General features: G+C 37.0%; 1 protein-coding gene across 5 annotated transcripts in view; it reads left to right on the top strand.

The window, feature by feature from the left end:
- The window catches only part of SLC44A5 (solute carrier family 44 member 5), a 319,228-nt gene that overhangs the window by 239,543 nt on the left and 63,065 nt on the right, over positions 1 to 16,620 (top strand). For all 5 annotated transcript variants that reach the window (XM_081055083.1, XM_081055081.1, XM_081055085.1 and 2 more), the window contains one exon: positions 13,707 to 13,791. In XM_081055083.1, the coding sequence (XP_080911209.1) occupies positions 13,707 to 13,791 (85 nt within the window). The remainder of the gene's footprint in view (positions 1 to 13,706; positions 13,792 to 16,620) is intronic.

Raw genomic sequence — 16,620 nt, forward strand, 5'->3', positions numbered from 1 at the left:
ATTGTGCTGACTAGCAAAAAAAAAAAAAAAAAAGGAATATTTATTATGCAAAATGTTCCTTGCTATCCTTGTGCTGACATTATGACATTATGTGTACAATAACAGCACAATTTTAACATTCAATATTGTTTTTTCTTTTCAAATAGATTTCCAGTTGAGTGAGTTATTTTTTTGTTGTGTTTACACAGGAAGCACTTGGAGTTAGGGTCCAAAGTTTGTTTTTGGTTTTGTTTTTTAATTTTCCTTAGGAATAATCATCCCTGTGAGTTGAGACAATAGGAAGTTAACAAGAAAGTAAATTAATGCAAACAAGCTTAGAATTCTGTCATCGTGCTGTGAGAAGCCCAAGCAACACGGAGAAGCCACACATAGGGGTCTTGGTCCACAGGCTTGGCTGAGCTCCCAGGGACAGATAATGTTTACTGTCAGCCCCACGGGGTTTTCAGATGATTGAAGCCCCTGTCAACATCTAACTGCATGAGAAACCCCCCCAAGGGACCAAACTGAGCCTTCCCTAAATTTCTGGCTTCCAAAGTCCAGATTGAAAATAAAAACCTGAAACAGAGGCATAGGTTTGAAAACCAGGTGCTGTTCAGAAGCCCAGAGGGTTTTGAGGAGACTGTCTTGTGAGTTTAAAGGAAAAAGAGGAACACGTCATTGGAAGCAGAAGGGAAGGGCACCTTGTTACTTACCAGTGGTGACAAAGTTGGCGGTGCTGTTGGCAATGATAATGTGGGAAATAGGGAATGGACCTATGAACTCAGCTATCCTGAGAAGACCCTGAAGGGCCTCGACTACACCTGGACTGAAGTGATGAGATCCACACCTTGAGCCTGATTCTTTCCTTAGATGAGACTTCTGAGAAACTTGAGAGCGTGTAAGCATATTTGCTTGCAAAGGGAATGTAAACAATTGGTAGTCAGAGGCTGGACCACGGTAGTTTTAACCATGGCTGCAAATTCTGTCATTCCTTCCATTGAGAAGTGGGGTCTGCATCCCTTCCGCTTGAATCTGGTGAGGCTTAGGATTGCTTCTCCAAAAGAGAAATGAACCAAGCCAAAGCACACCAGTAAAGGGCCTGGATGTGCCAGTAATTTATAGATCAGTGTGAAGAATTAAAGAAAGGCTATCATGGGACAACTGGACATAGTAGGACTGAAAGTACCAAGTACAGAGAGGAAGAGGTTTACAGATTTCAGTCTTAAATCCTTCACGGAATGAGGTAGAGAATAAAGAAAATAGTTAAATTAGTAATCAAATGCGATCGCACTTGACCCCGTCATATCTGGTATTGATGCCTGTGTTCATGGTATTGGGGTAATAATACTGTCCGGTAATAATAATACAGTCCAGTCCAATGAACGTCTACTTTTCCGTTCATTGCTTAGGGAACTCAGCATATCATTTTTTTCCCTGACCTGAACTGCCCCAAAATGCCAAAAAGGAGGCAGTCTTATTTCCAGTTTTTAGGTGGAGAGAGAGACCTATATTCTACTGGAGCTCAGACGTTTTAGTTGGTGCCATTTGGCATCATTTCTTAGCTGATTGCTCATCTGGATCCTTCCGCTGCTGTAGTAGTTTCTGACATAACTTTTTAAAGTTATAACTTGTTAAGTCTTGAGGCAGAACATGGCCATTACTCCCCAAAGTGTGACTATTGTCAACATGAAGTCCCTACTTATAGGCCCTGCTATTAAGCCTAGGGTACCACCCCAGTTTCTGCCTTCATGACAAGTTCCCTTTGAGGGTATTTGTAGTCTTTCTGGCCTGCAGACCTAGTTCAAGATCAGTCTCTTCCGTTCTAAATTGAAATCTCTGCGAGAAAAGTTTGAGTTCTTGTCCCTTCCTTCTCTTAAAGCAACTTGGTTTTCCCTATCCCAAGGGATATTAAAAAAGGGAAAAACTGTATTTTCATAACTGAGAGGTCCTTCTTTAGAGGTCACCTGACAAAAATAATTCCAAGATGGCTTTTTTTATTCTGTCTCTACAGAGAAGCAGGCAACAGTTTCTCTTACTAATATATAAATATAATTTTTAAAAATGAAATTATGTCCCACCAGGCAGGATAATCCTGTTGTTGTAGTTTGTGAGCTTGGTGTTATGATCCTAATATTCACTGTAAGGGGAAACTGGTGATGGAGAGTGACAATGACAGGAAGTCACACACTATGCTCTTAGTCTACTTAGGAATTAAAGGAGCCTACCTATCAGATCACAGCTTGGAAACATTATTTTAGCAAAGTAAAATCATGGCTTCCAATAAAATGTAAGAAATTTAAAGAACTGTGCTTCTATTATTTTTTCAATTGTTTTAATAAATTTCATGAAAAAATTGTTATATTTGTAGAGAACCAGTATTAAATGTCCTTTTGCATTCTTAACAAACATAATTGTTTACAAATTAAACTGTGCCTCTACACTTCCTTTTAGTTTGGAAGTCTTCATTTTACAAAAAAAGCACTTAGTTTTGATTGTTACCTGAACACATTTTTTTTTTTTTAGTGTTGAGTGATATTGTTACTGTTTGTTGTATTTTGCGGAATACATGCATGGCATATGATTTCAAGTGGAATATTGCTAGCATGAGAGAGACTGATTTGTGCTCAAGGACGCGACCCTAAACTTACCACTGGGTGGAAGAGGCCACCTGTGAAATGATAAACAGTATTTTTCATATCCAGGCAACTGGATGGATACAGGGCTGCTTCCAAAAATGCTTCTACGGCAGCAGTGTCATCAACACAGATTTTCACATTCGGTATCATGTGTCCTATTATCTGCTTCATTGCATTTGTAAATTGCTTGTGTTAAAAAGCCATAAGCACAATTTGGCAGGCCTGTTCTTCACATATTAAAACAGTTAAAATGTACCTTTAAGGGATACAAAATAATGATTTGAAAGCCAACATTCCCAACCAGCAAGTGTTCAGGGAATGCCTTCGCTGCCCCAAACAGATTTGCAGTTAATTTTTAAGTGTCAGTGCGAGCAGTTGGTCTAATCACATTTTCTCCTTGACAGAGGGCTTTCTAATGGCTGCAACTTCTGACACAACCCTAGAGCAGCACAAGAACAGGCCTTGCAAATATTTGAAAATGAGACATAATACTAGATAATAATACTTTCTCCTGGTACTTCCGGAACATATATTTCCTTGATATGAGTGAAAAGAAAATTTGCTGGAATAAAGTTTCCTCCCATCTCTTACCAATCTTTGCTTATCTGCTATGAATTACTCAGATAGGAGTGTTTTACAAATAATTTCTCTTCTCTCTTCTCTGTTCTCTATTACACACACATACCAGCTTTACTTACAGTGATCTTTTAAAGTTATTTCTAAAACAGTGAGACAATTAAGGGAAAAGGATGATCAATCTAGATTGGTATTCATTGCTGTGTAACTTGGTCTTTTGGTTCTATTTACCAATATAACCCCAGCAGTTTAACTCTAGAACCTGTGCTCTTAACCACCATGCTCTACCGCCTTTTGTTAGCAGCTGAAATTAAGAGACAGTGAATGAGGATTCTTTAAGTAATAAAGGTTACTGGGAGGGGGCAGGGCAGAACCCCGCGATACTCCGCTAATGCTTTTGCCTCCTTTCTTCCACTCCCCTCACCCTCAATTCCACACAGAGATAGGCTTAAAACACGGAGTGTCAGAAAATGGCACTAGGGGAGTAAGTAAAAAGCAGGTATTCTTTTGCAAGCAAAAATCATGAGCAGTGTGATAGCTGCAGTCTTGCCCTGTGAGACGGAGTATGCAGTCAGTTTGCTGCAGTGTCGTTGTTTACATTCAGTGATCATTTGCCAAATTAGCCTCTGTTATGTAACCACTAAAGAGAGGAGCACATTTTTTATGATAATCCACACCTACTAATACAGGTTTGTTTTTTCCTAAAGTTAGCGCTTATACTATAGAGTAAATAAAATATGTCAGACGTATCTCCTCTGGGCTTTTTTAAACCAGGAATATCTCAAAGGATTTCATGGGTCTTTCAAAAAAGATGTATTTACTATTAGATATTACTAATGAATATTACATGTAGCATTTTCAGATATAATAAACTACATCCATTTTTAGGAATGATGAGAGCTCTTCCTTCATATAAAGCAAGTTCTGGAGCGACAATTAAGAAAGAAACTAAACACTAAGATGAGTGACACTGAATGTGTAATGACCTTGAGTTTTTCAAGGAAATTTTGAATAGGAAGAGAAGGACCTACCTGAACAGAGCCTCTGCTATGCATGGCATGGCTTTCACTGATAACAATGTTATGCTAAAACAATCTTCCTGTAATTTATTGTAGAAAATAACCTAAGATACTGCCTCTCCATCTGTATCTGGAGCTATGCTCCAGCCTACGTATGCATCACCTTGGTTTTCTTTCCATCCCCCGTACCCAGGCCTCAGCTCCTGCATTACTTCTTCAGGGTCATCATCCCCGACCTCCCTCATGTGGTCATTTGCCTCTACGAATCCCTCTCTTTGTGCCATGTATTGCTTTTTTGTAGTACTTGTCAGAATTGTAACTTCACTTTTTGTGTGCAATTAGTTCATTAAAATCTATTTTCCTTGATAGACTGGAGGCTCTGGGAGAGCAAGGACCTTTATCTACCCAGGGTCTAGCATGATGCTGATATGTAGCAGGCACTCAAAAATATTTGTAGAGTGGATGAAGAAATGAATGAATACGTTTCTGTCCTCATTATTTTCAACTACTTCTTTCCCATTAAAAAAAAAAAAAGCTATCTCATAATGTGAATAAAAACCTTGAACAGGTTGTTAATAATGGTAGACTAACATTTATTTAAAATAATTAGAAAAAGTGTATTAAAGTAATCAGCATAGTCAGTCTTGCTAATAAAGAAAACAAAGATATTATGAAAAGTCTAATTTAGTTTCTTATTTAGTTGTTTTTCCATTTTCTTTCAGTTATTTGTCTATTTTTTTACAAGTCTGTTTTAAAAATATGCTTTGTCCCATCTTTTGCCTCCTACTCTGACCCCTTCTATTTCAGACTCCAAAATTTAGAATGTGCATCGTTTAGCTCCTTTTTATTTTTTTTGCTGTCACATGTGGCAGTAAATTCTGATAGAAGAGAATCTGAAAACCTTATATCTCAAATTATTTTTGTTTGTTTTTAATAAAGTCTGAAATTTCTTGCTGAATATATCTAAAGTTCCACTCTTGAATAGGCTGGTCACTTGTTCAGAATATAGGCTGGGTATTTTTCATTACCCCTCCCCCTTCCCCATCTCTCTTTACCCTCTTTACTGTGCTCTGTCCCCTGTGAAACTGGCATCTAATTTATAAGGATTACATCAACAGACTCTCTTCTCCTGTGGCTTCCAATATGGTTTGGTCAGTGAGGGGTATCGACAATAGATTGCGGGATAGGAGAATGAGTTTGTGGAATTCATTCCTCTGACTCTCTGGTGATCACCTCAGGACCACCTCAGGTTGGCTATACCTCTCTACCTAGGGCTCCAAGTCCTGTCAGTCACTTCTTTCCCTTTGGCTTCTTTCTCTAGATATAGGTAACCCCTTCCTGCCTTGCCGCTTCAGGTCCACAGGTGAAAATGGTTTTCTATTGTTACTAGCCTCCGGGTTCTGCACCAACTCTTGTTTGTTTCCCAAGACGCTACTCATACTTTTAGAGATCTTTCTTTCTTAAATTATCCTGTATGAGTACAATATGTGTTTCCTGCCACGACCCTGCTGTTTTCTAGAAAACAGCAACCCAACCTTGAAAGGTATTGCTTCGTAAGTGGTGCTTTAACTGGATCTTCCATATGGTATTCTACTGTTCCTCATGGCTGGCTACTTTTGGGTGACTGGGTTCAGTGTTGGCCATCCACTGCTGGCAGGGTATCACGTAAGCATTGCTAGGAGCCAGGTCAGCCTTTGTGAGTAAAAATCCATAAAAATCCATGGTATCCATTCATAATCCATTCAGAAGTCCATTCATAATCTTCATCCCTGTTGTCATGATTACTTTTTCACAGAGTCATTGAACAAGTGCTTTTCATCTGATTATTAAAAAATACCTCTACAAAAGGGTCTTTACCTAGCAGCCACATGAGACAAAAATATCTTATATTCTGGGTCCATTTTGAGGTCAGTCCTTTTAATTATTTCTCAGACTTCCTTGCCATTTATTGTCTAATATTTTTCTTTTCCAGTCCATGATAATGTGGCCAAACAATTGGACTCTATGAATAAATAAATGGGGGATAGATAAATGGGAATAGATAGAGGGGGGAGTAGATAACTGGAAAAATTAGCCCTGATCAACAGATTCTCCCTAGCCATCTATAAATCTGGTTTAATTTTTTTCCTTCCCAGTCAACTGATCATAGGGACTTTTCCATGAGCCATAAGCATGTGTTTAAGCTGTGCCTCAGGAGTCAACACACTGTTATTGTGAGCAATCTTCTAATGAAACTTCCTTGTCTTCTGCAACCTTCTCAAGTGTTGAATGAATCTACCACTTCAACTCAATAATGGCATGCTGCTGGGCACAGCCAACTTTAGGCTTATTGGGTAGTTCATGATGGGCTTATGTCATTGGACGATCACTCAGGATCCAGGAGCTACTTCTCAAGAGAACAATTATTTGCTGAAAGAACATGGATTTTTCTCTAAAATCCAGGGACCTCTAACTGTGATTCTCTAATAGACATTTGTCCTCTGACAGATGTTTTAAGCACCATGGTGTCCATTCTGCCAGACAGACCTAGTGGCAGATCTGCTTGCAGAGCAGCTTGGATGATCTGAAAAGCATTTTATTTCTTTTAGCCCTACTCAGATCTGACAGGTGATAAGCATTGTGTCTCTTTCTTAATAGCAGAAAATGCAAGGTGCCACAACTTATCACTTACTTTGGAGGAGATATCACTCCTGGACTCATCGGGTCTTTATTGAAAGATCCTTGCATTTTCATGAAACTTGTTTCCTATCTATTAGCATACATATGTCTTTCAAAGGCATCAATATTACATGATATCCAGTAGTTTCCATATTTTTTCTGCATGATGCCATCAATGTAAGGAATCTGTGTGATACCCTGTTGAGTAAGGATATTATCAAAACCCTACAAACTAAGTTGTGGCAAAGAGCTAGGTGGTCATATAACCTTGAGGGAATAGAGTGAGGAAGTAGTACTCTCCCTGCCAGATGAAAGCAAATGCTCCTGGTGTTTTCTATTTATTGGGAATGGGAAAGCTTTTGTTAGACAAATTGCTGCATCCAAGGTGGCAGAGGCTGCTTTCATTTGTTTTAGTAGAGAGACTATAACTTGAACAGCAGCTGAAATTAAGGTCATGACTTGATTAAGCTTAAGAGAATCTGTTATCATTCTTCAGAAACCATCTTCCATCTGCACTGGCCAATCAGGATAATTTATAGTTCCCTTGGGGAGAATGCGTTAATTATGAAACAGTTATTATACCAAATATGAATGTGTTCATCTCTATATCCTCAGAGTCTTTATGTGTCAATCACAAGTAAGACCCAATGAATGAATGACTAAATAAATAGGAATATGACGATTGCCAGTTCAGTGTGAATGAATAGGAGTTTGACCATATTCTAGACTAATGTTTTCAAATAAACTTGTCATGTTAACATTCTTTGAGGAATTAAGATAAATAGATATCCTATACTGTATAATTGGTTAGGCCCTAAGGAATATTTTAAATCAAGTTGAGAGCGCCATGTATTAAATTATATGGCAAAGAAACAAAAATGACTCAAATTCTACCATGGTAGCTATGAGTTTAAAACATAACAAAATAAATCAAACAGAAAAGAGGATTTAAATATCATGAATAATTAGGTAGAAGAAGAGAAAGATGATTAACTTCTTCCCTCAAGTATATAAAATATTTTTTAAAAGCTGTATAGTGATCAGTTATCTATTGCTGCATAGCAAATTACTCCCAAATTTGGTAATGTAAAAATAACAAACATTTCTTATGTCAGTGTGGGGACAGAGCTCCAGAAAGCAGTTTCCAGGCTCTCGGCCTCACATAGAAAGGTGCTGGCTCAGGTAGTAAATGGCCATCAACTGTGATTGGATGGCCAGCAGCTGTGGCTAGTTGGCTGTCAGCTGTAACCAGTGAGCCATTGGCCACTAATATAACCTCCGTGGCTAAGCTAGAAAAGAATGGCGGCTAGTAAGAAGATGGTGGCTGGGCTGGCAAGCACGGATTGTAGTTAGCACGGAGGAGTGTGGGTTGCAGATTGCAGAGAAGTGGACAGCAGGTTGTGAACAGTGTGGCTCCTGCTTCCTGTTCCTTCAGCCCAGCCGCCAGTGAGAATATATTGGTTTGACTCCCCTATCTATGGCTCCGTGGGTGTTCCTTTTTGGCCTCACCATGTCCTGCGTTCTTATGTGGGGAGCAGGACAGGAGGCCCCGCCTGATGACTCCCTGCATGACAGTCAGTGTCTGTGTTCCGGAATTGGGAACAGCTTAGCTGGGTGGCTCTGGCTCCACATTCTTCATGAGGTTGCAGTCAAGAGGTAAGCCAAGGCTTCAGTCCCCTGAAGGCTTAACTAAGGTGGAGAATCAGCATTCAAGATGGCTCCCTCATGTGGATGTTGGCAGGAAGCTTCAGTCTCCCTGACAGCTGACAATCATGTGGGCTTTTCAATAGGCCTGTCTGAGTGTCTCAAGTCATGTGGCTTTCCCTAGAGCTAGTGATCTAAAAGAGAGAGCAAAGAGGAAGTGCAATGCTTTATATGACCTACTTTTGGAAGTTGTCCAATGTCGTTTCTGCAACATTCTATTCATTAGAAGCAAGTCATTAAATCTAGTCCACACTCAAAGGAAGGGGAATTACGCACCACCCATTGAAGGAACAAGGTCAGATAATTTATGGGCATATTTGAAAGTCACCATAGATGGTGATCAGCTGAATACAAGTAAATGGGATTAAATTATAAGAAAGAACTTCATGTTAGCATATCCCCCCAAAAAAATCTGGGAGAAAAAAGACAATGGGGAATCCATCTTTTTTTTTTTTTTTTGAGAGTTTTAAGAGTGTAAACAATCATCTAAATCAGTGGTTCTCAACTGAAGCAGAACCACTGCCTAAGGAGTCTTTTGGGACATTTGAGTTGACTTTTTTAGATTGTCACAATGTTTGGCGGTACGACTGGCATTTAATGAATGGGAACCAGGGAAGGTAGATGTCTTGCTATATCTGGGACAGTTCTGTACAACCCAAATTGCTCTACTTCCTGCCTGACTGTCCCATGTTCCACTAATGTAGTTGACAATATGTTTTTTAATATTTGTATCTAGAATTTCTGTTTTAAAATTAAAAATATTATTTTTGCATAGTTTTAATAAATACCAAAGAAATTTGATGAAAGATTGTACGTTTTTGTTAGAATTTACTAAAATTTGTTTATTTTAGAAAATTATATCGTTAACAACAACACTTGTATTATTTGAGTCCCTTACATAGTACTCCCATATCCTCCTACAATTATAGCTGTCACATTCAGTGATTCTGTCAGTAGGTGCAAGCACCTAACTTATTTCACTATGTCTTCTAGGTTAGTCACATGTGAGCATTTGCACGTTGATATGCATACTGTTTAATTATAAATTATTTTGTTCTTATTTCTCATTTACATTATAGTTAGGGCATTTTGTTAATTTTTTAAAGAAGTGTGTGTATGAGTGAGTTATGTTATCTGTGAGTAGTATTTCAAGATTATAAAAGGAGCATCATAAATATTCGTTACAGAAAGGATGTGTTGGGTATAATGGGACTGGAGAAGGACTAACATACAAACCCATGAGGTGATGACACTAGTCATCACCTCATATGAGAGCCTTTGACATCTGTGGGGAAATATTCTAGAACACATCTGTCTAGGAGAAATACAATGTGTGTCACATATGTAATGTTAAATTTTCTAGTAGCCCTATTTAAGGGAAATTTTTTAAAGGGAAGATTAATTTTAATGATATATTTTATTAGCTATAACTAAATATTATCATTTCAAAGACAATCAATATAAAATTATCAAATAGTTTCATTCTTTTTTGTTCATACTGTCTTTACACTCTGATGTGCATTTGCAGTTACAGCAGATCTCAGTTTAGATAAACCACATGTAAGTACTCACTAGACACATGTAGCTGGCGGTTACTATACTGGACGGTACAATTCCAGAATTTCCACGAATGGAGAAATTCCAAGAAAGGGAGAAAATGTGAGAAGTCCCTTAGTTTATTAATGGAAAAAATTACGGCTGCTGCACATCTTCTTTTCCACCTTTTATTATTATTTTTTTATCTGCTATTTTCCTCCAGCAGGGGTGGACCAGATGTACTGTGTTTCCCCGAAAATAAGACCTAGCCGGACCATCAGATGTAATGCATCTTTTGGAGCAAAAATCTATATAAGATCCGGTCTTACTTTAATATAAAACCCTGTCTCATATAATAAATATAATATAATATAATATAATATAATGTAATGTAATGTAATGTAATGTAATATAATATAATATAACATAATGTAACATAACGTAATATAATAAATATAATATAATAAATATAATATAAAATACCGGGTCTTTAGAATATAATAGAATAGGGTAGAATAGAATACTGGGTCTTATATTATTTTTTGCTCCAAAAGACACATTAGAGCTGATGGTCCGGCTAGGTCTTATTTTCGGGGAAACACAGTAGGCTTGATGGAGAAGACAAAGAAAACTAAATGCCCTTGACTGAGGTGACTTGGTTGAAAGGCCTTGCAGCTCTCAGCTCAAAGACTTGATGTTCCAGCTCAAACACAGACCACCTGCAGTACAACTTCTGTGCCAGAGGCTGCATGGAGAGGGGGAGCCACAGCTTAGTAAACACAGCCACCTGCCACCATCCAAAACTACAAAATCAATATGGAAAATTCCTTCCCTGACACTTCTATCTTTGTCTCCCTGTCTTTTGTCCCCAGGCATCATATCCCTCACAGTCAGACACTCTGTCTCTCCTGTTAAATACAAAGTTCTTTTCAAATGACAAAGACTCCAAAAGTACCTCCCTCATCTCCTTCCCTACCATATGTGTCCACATACAGCTGATCCTCATGTAGTGGAAATCCTTGTTATTTTCCACTGTTAACAATCTTATTCCTGATCTATTCTTTAGTGGGCACCATCATTGCTACTATAGTCTAGTGGTGAAAGCACGGGCCTAGAGCAACACACCTAACTTCAAGCCCTGTTTATGCCACTTCAATCACTGTGTGATCTTGAGAAGTAAATAAAACTCTAAGCTGCAGTTATCTATAAAATTTAGGTGAAAATACTATCTACCTCATAGGGTTATTGTGAAATCCTGTTACAGAGGTACTGTGAGACTCAAATGAGACCATGGATATGATATCTTTAACATAGTACTTGACACATTGTAAGCAATTAATAAATGGAAGTTCATTATTGTTCTCTTCCCTCAATCCATAACTATTCCTTACTTCTGGCCCCCTGTCCAAATCCTAGTCCTTTTTCTCTCTTTCTCAGGTCCCAGCTCTTCTCTAAGCCTTCTACAAGCTGTAGCCTCTCTTTTTCAGGTGTTTCTTGAGAATTCTGACAAACTGTCAATGCTGGGATGACTTCTAGCCCAGGATATATACCTGTCAAGTCAAATTCTTTGATCAATTGATTGATGCTGAAACGAGGGGGCGGAACTGTAGTCAATACTGCTGATGCTCCACCCCTCTTTCCCATAGTTGGCTTGCCACTATGGCAGGCAGTTTGTCCATGCCCAGTGACAGGCGTGTTCTACATGGTTCCTCAGGAGGTCCCCGCAGGATGAGACACTGCTGCCCACACAGTGTCCCACTCATTAATATGCCCTTCATCGGCTTTGCTCCCTCACTTTCCTCACACCCCCTAAGCTTTCTGGAATCACTTCCCAAATTAACTACCTGTATCAAAGTCAGCGCCTCAGTGTTTGGTTTTGATGAAACCCAGGTAAGATGGGACTTAATATGACCCAGTCCACACAGTATGCCAAGCACCATGTTAGGCACTGTACTGTCGTTATCTTCTTTCATATTCTCAACTTTCTTTTGAGGCTGGGTATTCTTATACCCATTTTATAGGAACAAATTAGAAAGCCAGTTGACTCAAAACAATTAAGTGACTTATTCAGAGTCATAAATACACGAAGTAGCAAACCCAGCAGTCCAAGTGCTTCTTTAGGGGTGCCCATTTCTGATTTAATAATTGTATGGAAAAGAAATAAAACATTTCAGGATAAAGTTAAAAGAAACGTATTACAGAAAATAGAGTCAGGTAAAATTAGATTTTTTCTTAGGTTTAGCCAAAATGTGATAAACTAAGATATAAAACAGAATTTAATAAAATAGTATCTGGAGACATTGCACATTGAACGCTTAAATGTCGTTTACATGCCATATTTATAGTCCACTTTCTTTATTCTGGGAAATAAAAACGGGAAGATAAGGCAGTGAAGAGCTGCCCAAATGAGTCAGATTTTATAAGAAGGTATTAGAAGATGAAACCGATTTGGCCTCTATGACATTGGGGAAAGAATTAAACAAAGGAGACTTTTCTGGGTACTTAATACTAAAAGGAGAGGCTTGGATGGATAAGAAAAATTATTGAGAAAAATTTCCTGCCATATTAAAATTCTCATTTAGGATTGATTTTATTTTTTTATCTTCCCAAGTCACACTGGCCGTGTACATAAGGGTTATCGAATTATAACATGAACTGTCAAATCCAATAAATGTGGGTAAGGAGATAGCTGGGCAAATGTTAAAGGAAGCAAAGGACAAAGAGGTACGTTTTCCATATATAGAGGCTAGTATTAGGTGACCAATACATTTCCTAGATTTTCAGGATTGCTAGTAATCAAATTGAAGAAGTTAGAAATTTCAGTTAGAATTAGACAGTATTACCTAATTGTAGTTAATGCATGTTATTTTCTGTGATTCTATAGTCTAGCCATCAAGTCAAGTTTCTAATTCTTGGAAAATAATGGTGATGAATTTATGTGGGGGAGAGCCCAGCATCTTCAGAGAAAATAAAACTGAGTATTCAGTTTTCATGAAGTTTAAGAATACTTGATATTTATAGTAAGCTTTGAGATTATCAGACAAAATGCACAGTAAATCTTTACTATGTATTGCTTCTGAAGTTGCTACTGTTTGCCTTTTTTAATGTCACATGAAATCATAAAACACTGGTCAATTTGACTTGGGCATTATAGTTTCATTGTTTGACTTTTTTAAGGGTTTTCACTTAAGTATAACCCAAAAGAATTACATCATACTATTTACTGTAAATTATTAGCTCTGCTATGAAGTCATTTAGTTTTGAGCCCTAGAAAAAAATGACTTCTAGCCAACCAAGCTTCTGTAGCGTGCCCTCTAATTCACATTTTAATCAATGTCATTTTCTAAGTGCATTACCTCATGTTTTGGCTTCAACCCAGATGAATCCTGAAAGAGTAAGAAAAATGTGCTCTCTGACTGATTCATCCATATTTTATTTTACTTTTCATTAAGAAATTACTCTTTGAAGAAAATCAATAATCTTCTGTGACTATAGGCAGAGGTTGGTGTGTTGCAGTGGCTACATTCTAATTTCTCCAATCAAACTGCTTTTAGCCAGCTGTTGCTGATAGGCCTTTTGTCCTTTCTTTTCCCTGCAGCCTGGGTACATGGCGACCCCAGGAGAGTGGCTTACCCTACAGACAGCCAGGGCCACTTTTGTGGCCAGAAGGGCACCCCCAATGAGTGAGTATGGCTGCCTTTGCTTTGTCTGATTTTACTGTTTAAGCTATACCCTAGAAATCACTTTTACATTAATCTTACTAGACTACTTCACAAGGTTGAAATTCATAAGGGAAGCCTTCCCTCCCCCACTTTCCTAGAAACAGTTTATAAGCAATTGGAAGGTTTTGTACTATATGACTTAAGACGTCATAATTGGGCAGCATTTTATTAGAATGCATGAAGACTCTGCTTAGTGAAAAAAATATAATTATAATGGATGAGTTGGACCAGTGATTTTATCAGAAGCTGTATTTTAAAATGCCTTATGAAAGGGACTTTTGGAAGACTGAGTTCTGATTGATTCGCTGCTGAAAATCTAGGCATTGCAGGTGTTAGAGTTGTGTTTGCCACAGAGCCTACTGAGAAATCACTCCCCCTTTCCAAGTGAGGGGCACACCCAGAAAGTCTTCAGTGTGTGATAGGCTTTCCAAGGCAACTTGGCTGCTGCAGACAATGACTGAGTAGATGAAACAAATTAGGAAATGTCCCATCAATGTCCTTTATAATGTTAATCATAATAGAAGTTTTCCTTTCTGAAAACAAGTGTTTTTGTATTTTTTATTTCTTTACCTTAAAACAAAACAAGACGTAAATCTCACACTAAGAAAATTATCCTTCTTTCTCACTAGTCCATTTCTTTTCTGTCAATACACGGGATCGTTCATAGATCTTCTACTTCTTCATAACCAGTCCAGTTTCTATAAAAACTGGTAGTAAGGGGGGGGGAAGGGAAGCCAACCACAGCCCCCTTACCACTAACAACAACAGCAAACAAGACTCAGAACACTTCTGTGTGTTGCCTGTGTTCCCCACCCATACTGTGGAACTCATTGTTCACAATCTACAGATAAAAAAAAGTAGATTCAGAAGGGAGTTACCATAATTCATGGAGTAGAATTATTCTAGACAATCAAGAGAAACCAGGATTTGAGTGGGGAGGCAACGCTTTAATCATGTCAGGTTGAGTTAATGGGAGACAAGTTGACTCTTATAAGAGGTCCTCGTTGCCTGCATAAGTGGACTGAATTTGGATCTACAGTGTAATTCTTATTTTAACTCCAGTAACTGAAAATTCCTAGACATTGCCAACAAAGCCTTCCCATTATGAAGGACAGAGAGCACCGGGTGGGAAAAATACAAATCTCTAAAATTGCTAGTTCTTTAAAATAGACTATTTTTAGAAGGTCCCCTATAACAATACATTTTCCAGACCTAAGCCCATGATCCACTTATTGCCAACAAACATTGGATACCACAAATTTCAGTACATAAAGATTCAAAGACAAACCTAGCATAATCCAAACATGTTCATTAAAGTATTATTTATAATAACAATGTATTATAAGCTATACATGTATTATAACAATGTATTATAACAATGTATTATAACAATGTATTATAAGCTATACATATCCAGCAATATGTGGATGATAGTAAATTATGGCCCATCAAGTTAAAGTAATATAATGGAGCCATTAAAAATTATGTTTATATTTTCAAGAGTTGATTCTGTTGATTTTCCTTTATAGTTTCTGGATTTTGTGTCATGATTATATTTGCCTTCCTCCTCCTGAAAATAACATTCACCTATATTTCTCTAGTATTTTTATGGTTTTCCTTTTTATATTTCTATTTCTGATCCATTTGGGATTTATTTGTGTGTATGGAATGAAGTAGGAACCAAACTTTCATTTTTTTTCCACTTGCAGAACCAATTATATCACAATGGTTTGTTAAATAATATGCTTTTTCCCACTCTGATTCCTGATACCACAATTATCATACCATAAATTTATATATTTGTTTCTGAGCCATCTATGCGAGTCTAATACACATTTTAAGCCTCCCAATTGTTTTAATTCTTTACTAAAAGTGTATTAATTTGAAATTTTAACAAGAAAATTAATGTATGCTTAAAATTTTTAATAATAAGTGAAAATCTTTATTAAAAAAATCAGATTTCAATCATTAAAATAGTGTGGAGCTATAATAGAACTAGGCAGAAAGAAACAAATCCAATTACAAATATAAATTTTCAATGTGATAAAGATGGGATTTCAAGTCACTAGTAAAAAGATAGGTTATTAAATAAATGGTATTGAATTAACTAAAATGCTATTCATAAATATAAAATAAAATTGGATATTTATCTCCTACAAATGAATACTGAAACACTGAAGATTTTGTATATAAAATAGATTTTATATATAAAATATAAAACCAAAAAAAGTAACAGAAGAAAATGCTGCAGGGGTATATTTACAAAGTTATGTAGTAAAGAAGTCTTTTCTAAATAAAACCAAAGCCAGAATACATAACAGAAATTTTAAAGTACATTACCACACAAAGTAAACCCACCTTAACCCACTGAATACAAAGTTAAAAATGGCAATCTAGGAAAAAGAAATATTTTCAACATATTTATCTGACAATAGCTTTATTGTATGAGCTGCTTTTACAAAATGAAAAAGAAAAAAATGATCATCCAATATAAAGGTGGGCAAAAGTCATAAACAGGACATAGCAATATAATGGCCAATAAAAATAGAAAATACTATTCAACCACAGTTTAAAAATGCAAATTAATAATTATCATTTTTGCTTATTAAGTTGTCAAATAAATTGAAAAGATTAAAATTTCCAGTGTTGACTAGAATGAGGAGACAAAGCATCTCATTTTCTCCTGGTAGTAGTGAAATATGAAAAGATCTAGTTTTAGCAAATATGTATATTCTTTTGATTCAGTAGTTTTCCTCCTAGAAAGTTATCAATGAAAATTTGGATTAAAAT

The sequence above is a fragment of the Rhinolophus hipposideros genome (genome assembly GCF_964194185.1).
Source record: "Rhinolophus hipposideros genome assembly, chromosome: 8".
In the NCBI taxonomy this organism is placed as follows: Eukaryota; Metazoa; Chordata; class Mammalia; order Chiroptera; family Rhinolophidae; genus Rhinolophus; species Rhinolophus hipposideros.